This window comes from Elephantulus edwardii, unplaced genomic scaffold (genome assembly GCF_000299155.1).
Source record: "Elephantulus edwardii isolate Elephantulus edwardi_28Jun2011 unplaced genomic scaffold, EleEdw1.0 scaffold00082, whole genome shotgun sequence".
NCBI lineage: Eukaryota > Metazoa > Chordata > Mammalia > Macroscelidea > Macroscelididae > Elephantulus > Elephantulus edwardii.
Window position 1 is genome coordinate 1,569,895 of NW_006399832.1, and position 14,398 is coordinate 1,584,292.

The 14,398-nt window shown below is 42.1% G+C and overlaps 1 protein-coding gene across 4 annotated transcripts in view; it reads left to right on the plus strand.

Annotated features, from left to right (window-relative positions):
* PDE8B (phosphodiesterase 8B) overlaps positions 1 to 14,398 on the plus strand; it is a 360,385-nt gene that overhangs the window by 238,497 nt on the left and 107,490 nt on the right. For all 4 annotated transcript variants that reach the window (XM_006889834.1, XM_006889835.1, XM_006889836.1 and 1 more), the window contains 3 exons: positions 1,072 to 1,262; positions 5,765 to 5,824; positions 8,106 to 8,163. In XM_006889834.1, coding sequence (XP_006889896.1) covers positions 1,072 to 1,262; positions 5,765 to 5,824; positions 8,106 to 8,163 — 309 coding nt within the window. The remainder of the gene's footprint in view (positions 1 to 1,071; positions 1,263 to 5,764; positions 5,825 to 8,105; positions 8,164 to 14,398) is intronic.

Below are 14,398 nucleotides of genomic sequence, written 5' to 3' on the forward strand. Positions count from 1 at the left end.
GAAAAGGTGAGGAAAAATGGAGTTGCTTTCATCGTCAAAAAAGAAATTTCTAGGTCCATCTTGAAGTACAACATTGTGAGTGATAGGATTATATCCATACGCTTACAAGGAAGTCCAGTGAACACCACTGTCATCCAAATGTATGCACCAACAACCAGAGCCAAAGAAGAAGAAACAGATGATTTCTACCAACTCTTAAAGGCAGAGATAGATCGAACATGCAATTAAGATGCATTGATAATAATGGGCGATTTCACCTGATGGTATGCATAGGAACCAGATCGATTACATCTGTGGGAAAAACCGCTGGAGAAGCTCAATATCAGCTGTGAAAACTAGGCCAGGATCTGATTATGGAACAGACCCCCAACTACTCATATGCAAGTTCAAGCAAAGGGTGTATGCCAGGGATGTGTCCTACCTCCATACCTTTTCAACCTGTATGCAGAGCAGATTCTCCGAGAGGCTGGGCTCTATGAGGAGAAGCGTGGCGTTAGGATTGATGGACGATCTATCAACAATCTGCGTTATGCAGATGACACAACCTTGCTTGCTGAAACTGAGGAGGACCTCATGTACTTACTGCAGAAGGTCAAGGATTACAGCCTTCAATATGGACTGAGGTTCAATGTCAAGAAGACAAAAATTCTCACCACTGGACCAATTGGCAGCATCAGGATGGATGGAGAAGAGATTGAGATTGTTCACAGCTTCAGTTTGCTGGACCCTTTGGTGAATGTGTGTGTGTATTTGTGTGTATCACAGTTTCACCTTTGTTGATTATCCCTTTAATAATTTTACTGCTTAATTTAAAATATTCACCATTGTTGTGAATATCCACATTTATTCTGTGCTCAGTCACTTGTCCCAATGAGCTTCCATAAACTGTTCACTGCCTTCTGTTACAGTTAACATCTTTGCATGTTTTTTGAGGTCATCAGTTGAGAGCTTTGGATTTGAACCCAGCCTTCTCACTCCAAAGGCTACATTTTTAAACTATCTGTAGGCCTGCGTCTAATTCTGTTTCTGTGATGATGATTTTTAACAGGACAAGTTTTCTGTGTCTTTCAGGTTTTGCTCATCTTTGCAAAGGAGGATAGTCAGAGTGATGGGTTCTGGTGGGCCTGCGACAGAGCTGGTTACAGATGCAACATCTCCCGGACTCCAGAATCAGCCCTTGAATGCTTTTTAGATAAGCACCATGAAATTATTGTGATCGACCACAGACAAACTCGGAACTTTGATGCGGAAGCTGTGTGCAGGTACCTTCCTGGATTTGATGTATTTAGTGGATGTGCATTTTAATAACTATTGGTGAACTTCATTCATAGCATATTTCATTTCATCTGAAATCGTGTTGCATTTCTTAGCAGGGTATATCAAAGGTTTCTGGGATGAAGGTCATAGCCCTTCCTGCAGGTCTCCTGTGCCCTCTGTACTCTTGACTTTTGCTGGAAGTATGGGCGAGGCTCCACAGAAAATTTTGGACCACCCCCACCACAGTGTTGCTCATATTTCAAGAACAGCATTAAAATTCACACAGTTCTTACAACATAGATATGGTTTGGATTTACACCAGATATTCTAATCCTTATCCTGTCCCAAAATGAGCACCAGCAGTGTGTGAGATGGAAATGTTTCCCTCCTTGACACAGATGGCTACAGCCTCCAGCAGGCTTCCCAGTAGTAGAGCAAAGTCAGTCACTTTGCAGGCACAGCAAATCTTCCAGGGGCCCAAGCACCCTGCTTGGTTGCAGAAACACTGGCAGTTTGAGGAAGAAAAGCATGCTTGTTCATAAATAAATGCACAGTCTAAGTGTTAGCGCTGATGAACCGATCCATTCAGCAGAAGTGGAATGCTTTGAAGCAACAGGGAAGAGGTCACTAATTAAATGCTAGAGCAGAACGCACTCCAATATGAGACTGTGATTTTCTTGCATAGTCATTAATGAAATGGAAGGTGGGAAAATAGCTTTTTGGAACCATTGGTAACTGGGTAGGAAATTTGTGAGTTAAGTTTTTCCTCATAGGCATTGCTTTTTCTTTCTTTCTGGATTTTTTTGTTGTTGTTGTTTTGTTTTGGTTTTTGTTTGTTTGGGGTTTTTTTATTGTCTTTACAATTTCCCAAAGCAGAATTTTCCTTAAGGAAAAGACTCCTTAGGAAATGTTTTACTCATCTCCCAATGAAACAAAGCTAATATGTTTTGCATAAATCTGCCTACTTAATAATGTGCATATTTGACCATAAAGTAGTTGGGTGGTATTTTTAGTATTAAGAGGCCTTCTTAATGATTTTTGGGATAAAATTGGGTCATTTATACTAAATATGTTTTCTTTTTTTACTTTTATTTTTCATACAGTATTTTACGGTAAAAAGAACATAGGTCCTTGTGCCCACACAGAGTGATTTAAGATCAGCTTTGTCTACAAAGTAAATTAAAATGAAATCTTATAATTCAGCCAAAGCTAGGTTAGCAGGTAGGCTTTATAATTTTCCTTAACAACAAAGAGGAGTTCTGGTGGCATGTTATTTTTGTTAGTTGCTGTTGAGTCGAGTATGACTCATAGTGACCCTAGGAACAAAAGATCTGAACCCTGTTCTGTCCTGTGCCATCCTCACACTTCCTGACACACAAGAGCCCATTGCAGCAGTCCACCTGGTTGAGGTTCTGCCTCACCTTCTCCAACTCTCCACCCTTCCCAGTGATACGTCCCTCTCCGAGGAATAGCCTCTCCTAAGCAACATGCACATCTTCATCATCCTTGCCTCCAAAGAGCACTCCAGCTGCACCCTCTCCGAGACGTATCTGTCCATTCTGTTGGCCGTCCATAGGATGCTCAATGCTCAAAGGAATCACTACAGCTCAAAGGCATCAAGTCTTCCTCTGTCATCCTTATTCTGATGGCATTGATTGTAGCAGCTTGTGCTGCAAACCAAGACTGACATCGGCCATTCAAATTCACCCATAGCTCCATGGAAGAAGACTGGTCAGTCTCCTCCCATTGAGACTGACAGCCTCGGAAACTCAATGTAGAGTTGTAATCAACTCACTGGTATTGAGTTTGAGTTGGAAGAATAAAGACATGTAACTCTGTTTCCTACCCAACACATCCCTGCCTTAACTGCACAGAAGAGCAGCAAGTATCTGTGCATTCAGTAGGCAAGCGTGTGTGCCAAGTGGTAATGACACTCAGTGTTTGCTGGTCATCATTAAGCCCGGGTAACTGGATTCTCAAGCACTTCACTACCAACGCACATTCCCTCAGAGGTTGTGCAGAGGGCCTACGCCTTGCAGATCCATGTTCTTTATTGCTATATATGGCCATAGATTCCTGACTTTTCAGCTAGAGTTGTCGTTAGCCCAAAACCCTCCCCCTAGATCCCTGGGACCCTATTCCACCTTCCTTTAGGTCTCCCCTAGTGCTCTCAACCAGGAAAAAAATGTCAGCTTCTCTTACCAGACCAGTTCCTTTGGGGGTTCTCTTCCTAAGGAAGAGAGGTAGGCAGGAGACACCAACTCAAAATATGGAAAAAAGGCCAAAAAATAAGTGCTCGAGCCCAGTTATGTCCATAATATGTTTTAAGTTCTGCTTATGGCCTACCCCTTTCAGTCACCACCAGCATATTCTTAACACTTAATTTGAGTAGAATAGGTCCACTGAAGCTGAGGAAGACTCTGACGGTTTTATACAGATTAATGTGTGACCCACAAAGCTTGTGCATTCCTTTCACTAAATGTTAACTACTAGTTCTGTCAATTATCTAGTAGGTTTTAAGCATCAAATCAGTGGAGATTCAATCTAGGAGGACCTGTTCTGTAGGAAGGCTAGTTGAGAGAGTTTTTGTGCTGGCCTTAGAGGGGTATTGGCATCCCTCTTGCCCTTAGTGATTTAAGACATTCCCTGTAGATGTGGTGGTGGCTATTATGTGCTGTTGAGTCAAGAGCTGACATTCTAGCAGGTTTTCAGAGGTTGTAAATAACATGGTTTTTGCAATTACTTGCTATGCATCAGAAAGCCGGACAATGACTATGGATAATAGAAGGAGAATTGATACCTTTGAGCTGCAGTACTGGAGAAGAGTATTGAATATACCATAGACAGCTAGGAGAATAAACGTTTCTCCTAGAGAGGGTGAAAGCAGGCTGCTCTTTGGAGGCAAGGATTCTGAAGCTTCATCTAACGTGATTTGGACATGTTGCAAGGAGAGACCAGTCCTTGAGAGGGACGTCATGCTTGGGAGGATGGAGGGACAGTGCCAAAGAAGAAGACCCTCGATGAGATGGACTGGGGTGATAGGGGTAGGTGTATCAAGAGACAATAAGGTTGGCACAGGATAGAGTTTAGGGCTGTTGTACATAGGATCACTGTGAGTCGCAAGTGGCTTGATGGCCCATAACAGCAACAGCAACAACAACACAACAAACCACATGCAACAACAACAAACCACATAGACAGAGATGGCCATTTTTCTCCTTCACATGAGTCGATGGATTCTAATTGTTTGCCTTTGGATTGGCAACACAACTTCCTCCACACTAGGCCACCAGAGGAGCCTGTTCCAATACCATTTATCCAGAGAAGGGAAACATCACTGTGCAGGAGTAAGTACAGCAGCAGATCCCTCTCTTGAGCCTTCTGTGCTCATCAGGGACTCCAGCAGCCTAATCTGTAGCATGAAGTCTCTAAGAGTAGGAAGGACATGGACAAGTATGCATTTGGAAAAAGATTAGGAAAATGTGGAGTTATCATAAGAGATTGAAGCCGTAGGAGCTGGCTGTCCCAGGGAGAGAGGTAAAGCAGGCACATTAAAATGTAGAGGGGAGGAAATGCCTAGCTAGAAAGAAAACAAACACTTTGTTCCACAGATTATTCAGGGGTAGCCTTGAGCTTCCCTTCAGCTCTTGGAGATGATTCCTTTCTGAGGGATCTCAAAATAAGCAAAGGGAGTGGGTCAAAGCAAGCATTCTTATTTGTACTCTGATTCAAGTATGCAACCCCTTATTAAAAGTTCATACAGTCATGACCCCCTGACCAGAATAATCCAGAATTTGAGCTGCGGGACAGCACTTCTAAGAAGACTCAAGTATTTAAAAATTCAACATTCTTGTTATTTTGGGTCCTGAGGAATAAACTAATGATATACATGTTTGCCGTAGTCCAACACATGAAATCACAGTGTCAGGAGCTGTATTGCCACATTTCTTAGCCCCAACTGATGACCCACTTATTTAAAAGTGTGTGAGCACAAACAGTGGCACAACAGAAGAATATAGACAACTCTGTACACCTTCCTTAATCCACTGTAACCTGCATTTGTATACCAGCTGCCAGTGAGTGCTTTAATCTTTATTTTAAGGTCAACTATCTATTAGTTTTAAAAGAAAAAGATCCAACCCAATTGGCTCCCCAAGTACAAACCAGTAACTAGAGGACTGGAGACAGCCAATTTTTTTTTTTTTTTGAGAATGGAAATTCAATCAGAAACAAGGAATTTAAATGGAATTTGCCAATTTTTGAAGTGGAAAATTGGCAAGTCTGAGGTATTGGGTTATTGCCTGGGAGTTAAAAAAAATCTTTTAAATAAAACAAAGAAATTGTCCTAACTCACAAGGACGTTTTTCTTTGTTGTCGTACATGCATTTTTCGGGCTTTTGTGTTTAGAGCAACATGTCGTTTTGCACTATATTTGAAGACATTCTGTGTTTGTTTAGTGTAACGAAGTCCAGATCACCTTGGGTGATGTGTACCCTTCTCCTTGCAGGTCGATCCGGGCCACGAATCCCTCTGAGCACACGGTGATCCTTGCAGTGGTTCCGCAAGCGTAAGCAGCCCCTCCTGCCCCAGCTGGGAGAAGCTCCGTTCATCTGAAGCGTGTGTCTGGTGTCATCAAGTCTTAGAGATTACAAAGCAGTGGGCAGTTCCTCGGCCCTCCAGACCTTAGCCCAAGCATTTGGGAGTTTTTGTTTCACAGGTTTCTGGAAATAGTTAGGCTTTTCTCAGTCATATTGCTAACTCCACCATACACCTAAGGAAGGGGGAAGGAAAGGTTCTCCTTATTTGCTGGAAGTGGACAGAAAATCTGGAAAGAGGCCTCTGGAGAGGACATTGATCTAGTTTATCTTTTCTTTGAAAGAAATGGAGGGGATATGCTTGGTTTTCACTAAAGAAGAAGAAAATGGTAGTATGTGAACAAAGAGACACTAAATTCACTTTGAGAGAAGGATTGTGCCATTTATGTTGAGACTATCTATGGCTAGATGCAAGACTGAAGGGCAGATGCCAGGGTGTTAAAGCAAAAAAGAGGGATTGAGCTGCAGGTTCAGCTATGTTGCAGAAGACAAACCTGGCTCTACCACACTCATTGTTAAATTGGCCAAAACTGAAAACAACCAGCAGGGGAGGAAAATTGCTCATGCAGCCTAGAGTGGTTAAAATCTTCACAAATATCAAAATTTAGTGTAGTCATTTAGTGGCTGTCATTAGCATTAAAGAGAATAGATCTTATTTAGAGTCTACGATCTGCTAAGCCCCTTCATAGCATCCACAGCCTCTGTAAAAAAGGCATTGGCAAGCTATCAATTCAGAGAAGAAAGGCTAGACCTCCTTCAAATAAGGCTGATTCAGGGCTGTCTTGACATAATTCATTCCAAGACCTTACTGGTACAGTGGGAAGCTGTGGTTTTCAGGTCTTACCTTTACCAAGACTCTTACGTGGTTCCCACTGACTGCAGCTGAGAAACATGAAGAAATTGTCCCCCATTGGTTATTTACCATCTTTCCATCCTGATGGGGAACAGGATCCCTAGCAAAGTGAGTGGGGGAATTTTGTCATGAGATAAGTCCACTTTGGCTCTCTTGGTTATATTTTATCTTCTGAGGACTCTGAGAGTTTAACAAGGTGGACATGGAAACCACAAGTGTATTAGGTCACACAGACTTGTCCCCAAGCCTCTTTCTTACTGCACAGATCACAGAGCAAAAGATATTTTCAAGTTTTTGACAAGTGAAAGTTACTGTGGATTATTTAGTGTTGTTTTCCACTCTGATTTTCCTTGTAAATAAAATATTTCATATTTACAAAAATAAAATAAAATGCTATCTTGTGTCACTAAAGAGCTCTGGTGGTTTTGTAGTAAAGAGCTACCAGGCCATTGGCAGGCTGTTCTAATCCACCAGCTGCCTCAGGAGAAGGATGGACAGTCTGATCTCAAACGGTGGTTTATAGCCTCTAAAAACTTACTAGAGGATCAGCTGTGCCACTAAATTGATAGACTAGAACATTATTCATTAATAGCCTTGGAATCCTTTTTGTACCCCTCCTACTTCATCATTCTAAGAAAGATATGGCTTTGAGTTCTTGAGGGAAAAAGAAATCATGAGGATTTTTCTCAGTATGGCAGAAATCAGTGATACGTAATACTTCAGATAAGCACTAGACTCTATGTTCTAGTTGTTCCTTACCCATCCGTATTTAGGCCTTTTTCTCACCTTTTCCTAGGATACACACCCATGTTGTCTGAGGACTGTGTTTCCTTCGAACCAGTAGCAGCCTAGCTATAGTGTATGTTTATGATAAGAAACATTCTTTTTGAATGAGGGCAACAAGTCTTTTCTATTCTTCCCTTCCCAGTTGCATTTCCTATAACATGTCTTCCCCATTTGGCTGTGGGGTCATGCAATCTGTAATGCCAGTTGACTTCCTCACATTGAGACTTAGATTCTGCGGTTGAGGTAGGAGTCATGTTCCTAGAAGCTCTGGGGACAAGTCTTTGGATCAAGCAGTCCTTTCTGGGGAAGTTCCCATTCATGGCTCTCAAGTGTTGCCTCAGTTTCAAAGAGCTCCAAAGGGCAGCCACATTTGGAGAAGGCCGTTCATATAGATCAGTGGTGACAGTCTTAGGCAGACTGCTGGAGTTTGTTTATTTTTATTTTTGTTATTTTGTATTTGGGAGGCCAGGGAAGGGTTCTGATGGAAAATGTGTGTGCATCAGGAACTCTTCGCACTAAAGCGATGTTTTGCTTCATTGCTGTCTCTCCATGTTTCAGTGTGAGGAATCCTGGTTTCTATCTGCTGAGTGACCACATTTTCTGCTTTGCTGCAGATCGGGTGACCATGAAGAGGCCTCCATCCTTCCTCTTCTCAATGCAGGCTTCAACAGGGTACGTAACTGACAAGACAGAGCCTCCCTCATGTGCACCTTTCTTATCCCCAACACCAATAACAGCAAAACAAAATTACCATAATAATTGTTAAGAAATTTGAGCCCCAAGGCTATAGAGGAATGTAAACAACATTTCTGATGGGATCTAGAGCTCTGTGACCTCGTCCATAGAGAATCCAAAGGCCTTGCGTGCCTCTGGCTATTCACATCCACCAGTGGCTCTGTGGGTAAAGAAGGACAATTTCCTCCTAAATGATTTACAGCTTCAAGATTTGTTAGAAGTTGTGTTTGGCTCGATAGCAATGAATGAGTGAGTGAGTGAATAGGTAGCTGCTTGTCGAAGGCTTTTTGTTTTTATCTCATAACATTATGTATCTTAGCTATAGATACTTGCTGTTGTTGGTTGCCTTCAAGTCAAGAACAACTCATAGTGACCCTATGACCAAAAGGCCTGAAGCCTTTATGTAACTATCAACATTTATCAAAGTTCATAGAGTTTGCAGAGGCATGTTGTTTGGGAAGTGGATAGCACTCCTACTTCCAAAAAGTAGATATTTTTCTCAGTCACAAAAGGACAAATACTGCATGGTGTCACTGTTATAAAATAGGACCGACATCAGGGTTGGGGGGAGACTGAGAAAGATGGGATAAAAAATGTATATTGCATTGAAACAGATGAGGAAGAAAACTGTTTAAAGGCATATGTGATTAGGTATTATTGTCATGACAGGAGTCCAGAGCAAAGAAAGGCTGCATAGTGGAGTGGATCTGGGGGGAGGGATTGTAAAACAATGAAAGAATTTTTCTTTTATTTTTACTTTTCAAAGAGAAGAGCAAACTGGGAGGGAGGGATGGGCAGGGAGAAAAATGCAACAATGAATGAATGGAAATGATAGATAGATAGATAGATAGACAGACAGACAGGTAGATAGATAAAATATACTTCTTATTACATATTAGAGCAAAATTATGTAGTCACCAAACTGTTTTATTTATAACAATACAATTAGATTAAATGTGTATGTGACTGAGTTCAGTTACATATAAATCAGTCCACAGAATTGACATCCAGAATGCGTTGGTAAATGTGTTCACCAGTGCGTTGGTAAACTCATGCCACAGGAATAAGCACATGATGGCAGGTTTGCTTGGACACAGGTCCATATGCATACAAATGGAAGGGAGATGGTGGAGTAGATTTTTAAAAGAAGGAAAGGGTAGAAGAAGACAAAACATGAATGTTTGAAAGAAGTGTATTTTTAATGGAGATACATGAGTAGCACAAATGGTTTTCCCTTCTCTGAAGTTGGTGATTATTGACTAGCGAGGGACACCACAGAAGGAAATCTGCTTCCATTAAAATTAGAGCCAAAAACACCCTATGGAGCACTTCCCCTCTGGAGCACATGGAGTCACCATGAGTTGAAACTGACTCATGTTATATAGTTTGTAAAACAAATCCTTGTAGAAAAATTATGAATGGACCTCACATTATGTATTTGAATTTTTTTATACCACTATGCATTAAAAACATTCTTGAAACATTCTTCTAGGTCATATAGCTCTGGTCTGTCCACTTGCTGTACAGAGGTAACTCGTGGTTGCTGTGAAGCTGAACACTGTGACACTGATGTGTCAAATGCAATAATGGTCACCTATGGTGGACAGTGTTTGGTGGAGCTTCCAGATTAAAACAAGCTTGGAAGCTAGAGTGGCATCCACTTCCGAAATAGCTTCCTCCGGAAATCCTGGAGAACCTGGAGAGAGGATGAAAGTTATACAAGTGTCCAGGTCTTTCATTCATAGGGTCATTATGAGTCGCCTACAACTTGACGGCACTTAACAACAACAACACTGTGCATTATTTCTAGTTTTGAAAGAAACATTTCCTTTTGAAGCATACTCAAAGATCCATCATTGACTTATGTAACTTGTGTAAATAATTTAAACTCCAGTAAATGACCTGCAGCATATTGTGAGCTCCTGGCTTAAACCATAAACATCAACAAAGAAAGATTCCTTTGAGCCTAGGGGCAAGAAGCTGCATTTCAATCCCAAAGGCACGCAGTTAGAGGCCACCAGCTGCTCTGTGGGAGAAGGATGGACAATCTCCTCTCTTGCAATTAACTACCTCTGAAAACCTGCCAGAGCATCAGCTGTGGGTTGGTCCCAATCTGTGATACTTAACAACAACAACTATATTAATAACACTTATATTCAATTTAAGGATTAAGATTGACTACTTTCATGTAGATGTATCTGATTTAAAGGGACCAGTGCCAGTATATCTCAGCTTGTTAATGCCTAGAATGCCATTTTTTTAATTTTATTTTTGACAACTTCAAGTTTCCTATATTCATACTTTGTTCCATATTCTATATATATTTACATCTGTTTCTCCTCATTTTTAGTATCCTCTACTGTAAGAGCTCCAACCCTAGCAATGTGTCTAAAGTGTTCCTCTAAATTTTTTATCATTTTCAAAGGCTAGTTATTTCATAATTGAATGGCTAGTCTTTCTTAATCTATCTTAATCTGGAAGCTCTGTCCACCATGAGTGACACACTGGTATTAAAATGTTGGTGGCACAACTTTTAGCATCATAGTAGATAGTAAGTTGCCACAGTATAGTAAACAATGTACTGTAGAGTAAAACTATTTAACAAGCAAGTTTATACATACACAGATAATAAAGTATGCAGCACCAAGCAAGTCATTCCCTCCCACCCTCCCAAATGCACAAGACAGAAAAATGGTAGATTTTTCTAATGGTAGAAAAACGCTGTACCCTAATATCAACAGAGTTTAGCTGACCCTAATGACATCTTCAGGTGAGGATGACTCAGGTCAGGCCATGCCTGCCATCAGTCTGGGTGCTGCTCCCAGTGAACATGGTGTTACAGTCACCTCCAGCCACTCCCTGCCATCTGAGGGCTGCTCCCTGGTCAAGATGGTGCTCCACCTGTTGTCTAATGCTGCTCCCTGGCAAAGATGGTGCTCCAGCTACCCCCAACCATTGTGTACTGTCTGTTGGGCACCAACCAAGTGTCAGCAGCAGAGAGGTCTCTCTCTCTGGCAGTGAACCACTGCACCCAGGCATCTGCAGTTTAGGCCTCTGCAGTCACTTCGGGGAGCTCTGGTGGCCTGTTGGTACTAAGCTGCGTTGTAGTCCCAAAGGCATGTGGTTTGAATCCCCAGATGCTCCAAGGAGGGGAATGGACAGTTTCTTCCCACACAGTTTATTGCCTCTGAAAACCTGCTGGATGGTCAGCTGTGGGATAGTTCCCAATCAGCGGCACAAAACAGCAACCAGCCACTTCAAGCCTGGCTTCCAATAGTCATTTACATCATAGATGGAGAAAAGACTGAAACTGTCAATGATTTCATCTTGCTTGGATCTATAATCAACATCCTTGGCGCCAGCAGTCAGGTGATCAGGAAATGTGTAACATTGAGAAAGTCAATTGTCAGAGATCTTTTAAAAGTCCTGAAGCATGTTGGTGTCAGTTTAAAGACTACAGTGTGTCTGAGTCAAGCTACAGTCTTTGCAGTCATCTGCTATACATCTAAGATCTGGATAGTGAATAAGGATGACAGGAGAAGAATCAGTGCCTTTTAGTTGTGGTGTTGGAGAAGAGTGCTGAATATCCCATAGATGACCAAAAGAATAAACAGATATGTCTTGGAGAAAGTGCAACCAGAGTGCTTTTTGGAGGCAAGGATGGTGAAGCTTCATTTCACATAATTTTGACACATTGTTAGGAGAGGCTAATTCTTAGAGAGGGACATCAAGCTTAGAAAGGTGCAAGGTTAGTGAAGGAGAGGAAGATCCTCAACAAGATAGATTGATACAGTGTCTTTGACAGTGGGCTCAAATGTGTCAGGGATGATAAGGATGGCACAGGATATGACAAAGTTCAGATCTGTTGTTCATAGGGTTATTATGAATCATACCCATCTCAAAAGCACTGAAAAAACAACTGCAAGTAGACTTCCTGACAAATGGGTAGGCTTATCTAGTATGTCAAGGTCTTCTGATACGAATAATTTGTGTCTCAAATAGATGATGTGACCTTCAAAAGTAGGTACTGCCTTGTGAATAGTGACAATTCCTTTGCGCACTTTAATTCAGAGTGTTTTCCTATCCTGAGATTTTTTTTAAAAAAAAATATCCCTTTGTTGTGTACACAGAGCAGCATCTGTGATGGAGTTGTTTTGTGCTTGGGTGTGTGTTAATGTAAAAGCAGTGCTATAAAAATACTCAAGGCGGGTTTCACAATGTGCAATAGAAAAGAATGCTTCTCTTTGGCAATAGCCTCACCCTTTCTTTTGTGACTGTCATCTCTTCTCTCGAAGGATGGCATTCAGCTCACGAAAGCTGTTCTTCTGTGCTGCTGTATCGTAATGAGAGTACATAAGACAATGCTTTTGATTTTTGGAATGGAGAGTTACAGAAGGAAACTGGGCACAGAAGCTATGTGGCTGTGACTTCCTCATTTTCTGAGCATTAATGCTAACGTTTGTCTTGGGTTCCACATATCTTTTGTTCCCCAGAGTTGTCCTTCTCATCTGAGGCAAGATGTGAGTATGGGGGGAATTGGTTTCCCTCATTACCTGGGGGCTGATCACAGATGGCAGCAGCACCATTGAATCAACCAGGGCCTCTGGAGGTGCCACTGAATATCCTTAAAGGCCTGCTTTTTGTTCAGTGACTGCCTCCAGTGGTTTAGAACTAGTGTGATTTGGAGGCTCTTGTCCAGAGGATAGGTTTGTGGAGAGATGATTGGTGGTCTTTGAGAGTACATGCCATTAAGGCCGTTTAGGAAGGAAAGTTCTGCTGCTTCCTTTTTATGCATTTTGTAACCTGTCCAGGCTCCTCTGGACACATCCTCTAAGTCCTGATTTTTTGCTGATTTTCACTGTAAGTCCTAATAAATAAAGCTCACTATGATATTGTTGTTGTTGTTATGTGCCATTGCCTCATAACAAGCCTATAGACCAAAGCTCTGAACCTTCCCTTATTCTGAACCACTCTCACAGTCTCTGACACACCTGACCCCCTGCCACAGTCATTGTGTCAGTCTAGCTCATCCAGGGTCCTACTGTGCTGACCCTCCACCCTCCGAAACATGATGTCCTTCTCCAAGGACTGGACCCTCCATGGGAACATGGAAAACATCACCTGTCAGGGACCACTTGGCATTGGAAAGGTTGAGTGTGATCAAAGATGTTACCAGCGAGGTCAGTGCACCCTGGAATAGTTTAGGGTCCTCTCAAGGGAAGCTGAGGCGTACAGAGCCGCCTTCTCCTGACTTTTCTGTGGCTGCAGTTCATCTCCAGGTGTCTCGTCTCCATTTATGGGCAAAATCCTGCTTTTGGCAACTCTTTACCCCAGCACTCTTCCAAATATACAAGTGATTTTTGCCCTCTGTGCAGATTGTTACTCCTCTCTGTGACTTGTTTTCAGTGTTTTAAATCCTCTTGCTGAAATGTGATGCTGCATTTCTAGGTAATTGGCTCGCGCTTCAGTCTGCTCAGTTCAGTCCCATGAGTGGGGAACTGGGAACAAGTTGTGCACTGGATGGTCCACAGCAAGGCCCCTTGAGCCCTGGGTACCTGCTTCCTGAAGCCCACAGCTCTGATGTTCTGCTCACCCAGAGCCTTGTAATAGCTGGCATCTTGGCACAGGGCAATTGCAAGTGTTTTCTTCTTGATCTTTGTGTGCCATTTTTGTTGTGTTTTTGTTTGGGGTTTTTTCTATTTGAGATGATCTTACTCAATCCAGAGAATATTTATGGTGCTCTTGCTGTGAGCAGCACACTCTGTTAGGCATGTTGGGGAACAAGTGCCAGACAGGCCCTGCCCCTGAGAGCCTCGCTGTGGGGGAAGAAGCAGGGAGTGGAGATTTATTACCCGCTAGACTCACTTTTAGCTGATTTACTTAATCCTCAGCTATGTATTTCATCGTTTCTCTATTTTTGCAGAGGAGGAAACAAGCTCAAGATGACTAAATAGTTTGCCAGGCTCATGACAAAATCAAGATGCAAATGCTTGTTTTGCTTTAAACTCCTTATTGGGCCCATCAAAATAGAATTTACCAAATTGTTCCATGGAACTGAAGTGTCAAAAAAATTCTTAAAAGGTGTACCATGAAAAGAGCTTCAGTGAAGTAAGTTGGGAAAAACACTGGGAAGTCTGTCCCCACAGTGCCTATCGGCAGCGTTGCTCACTAA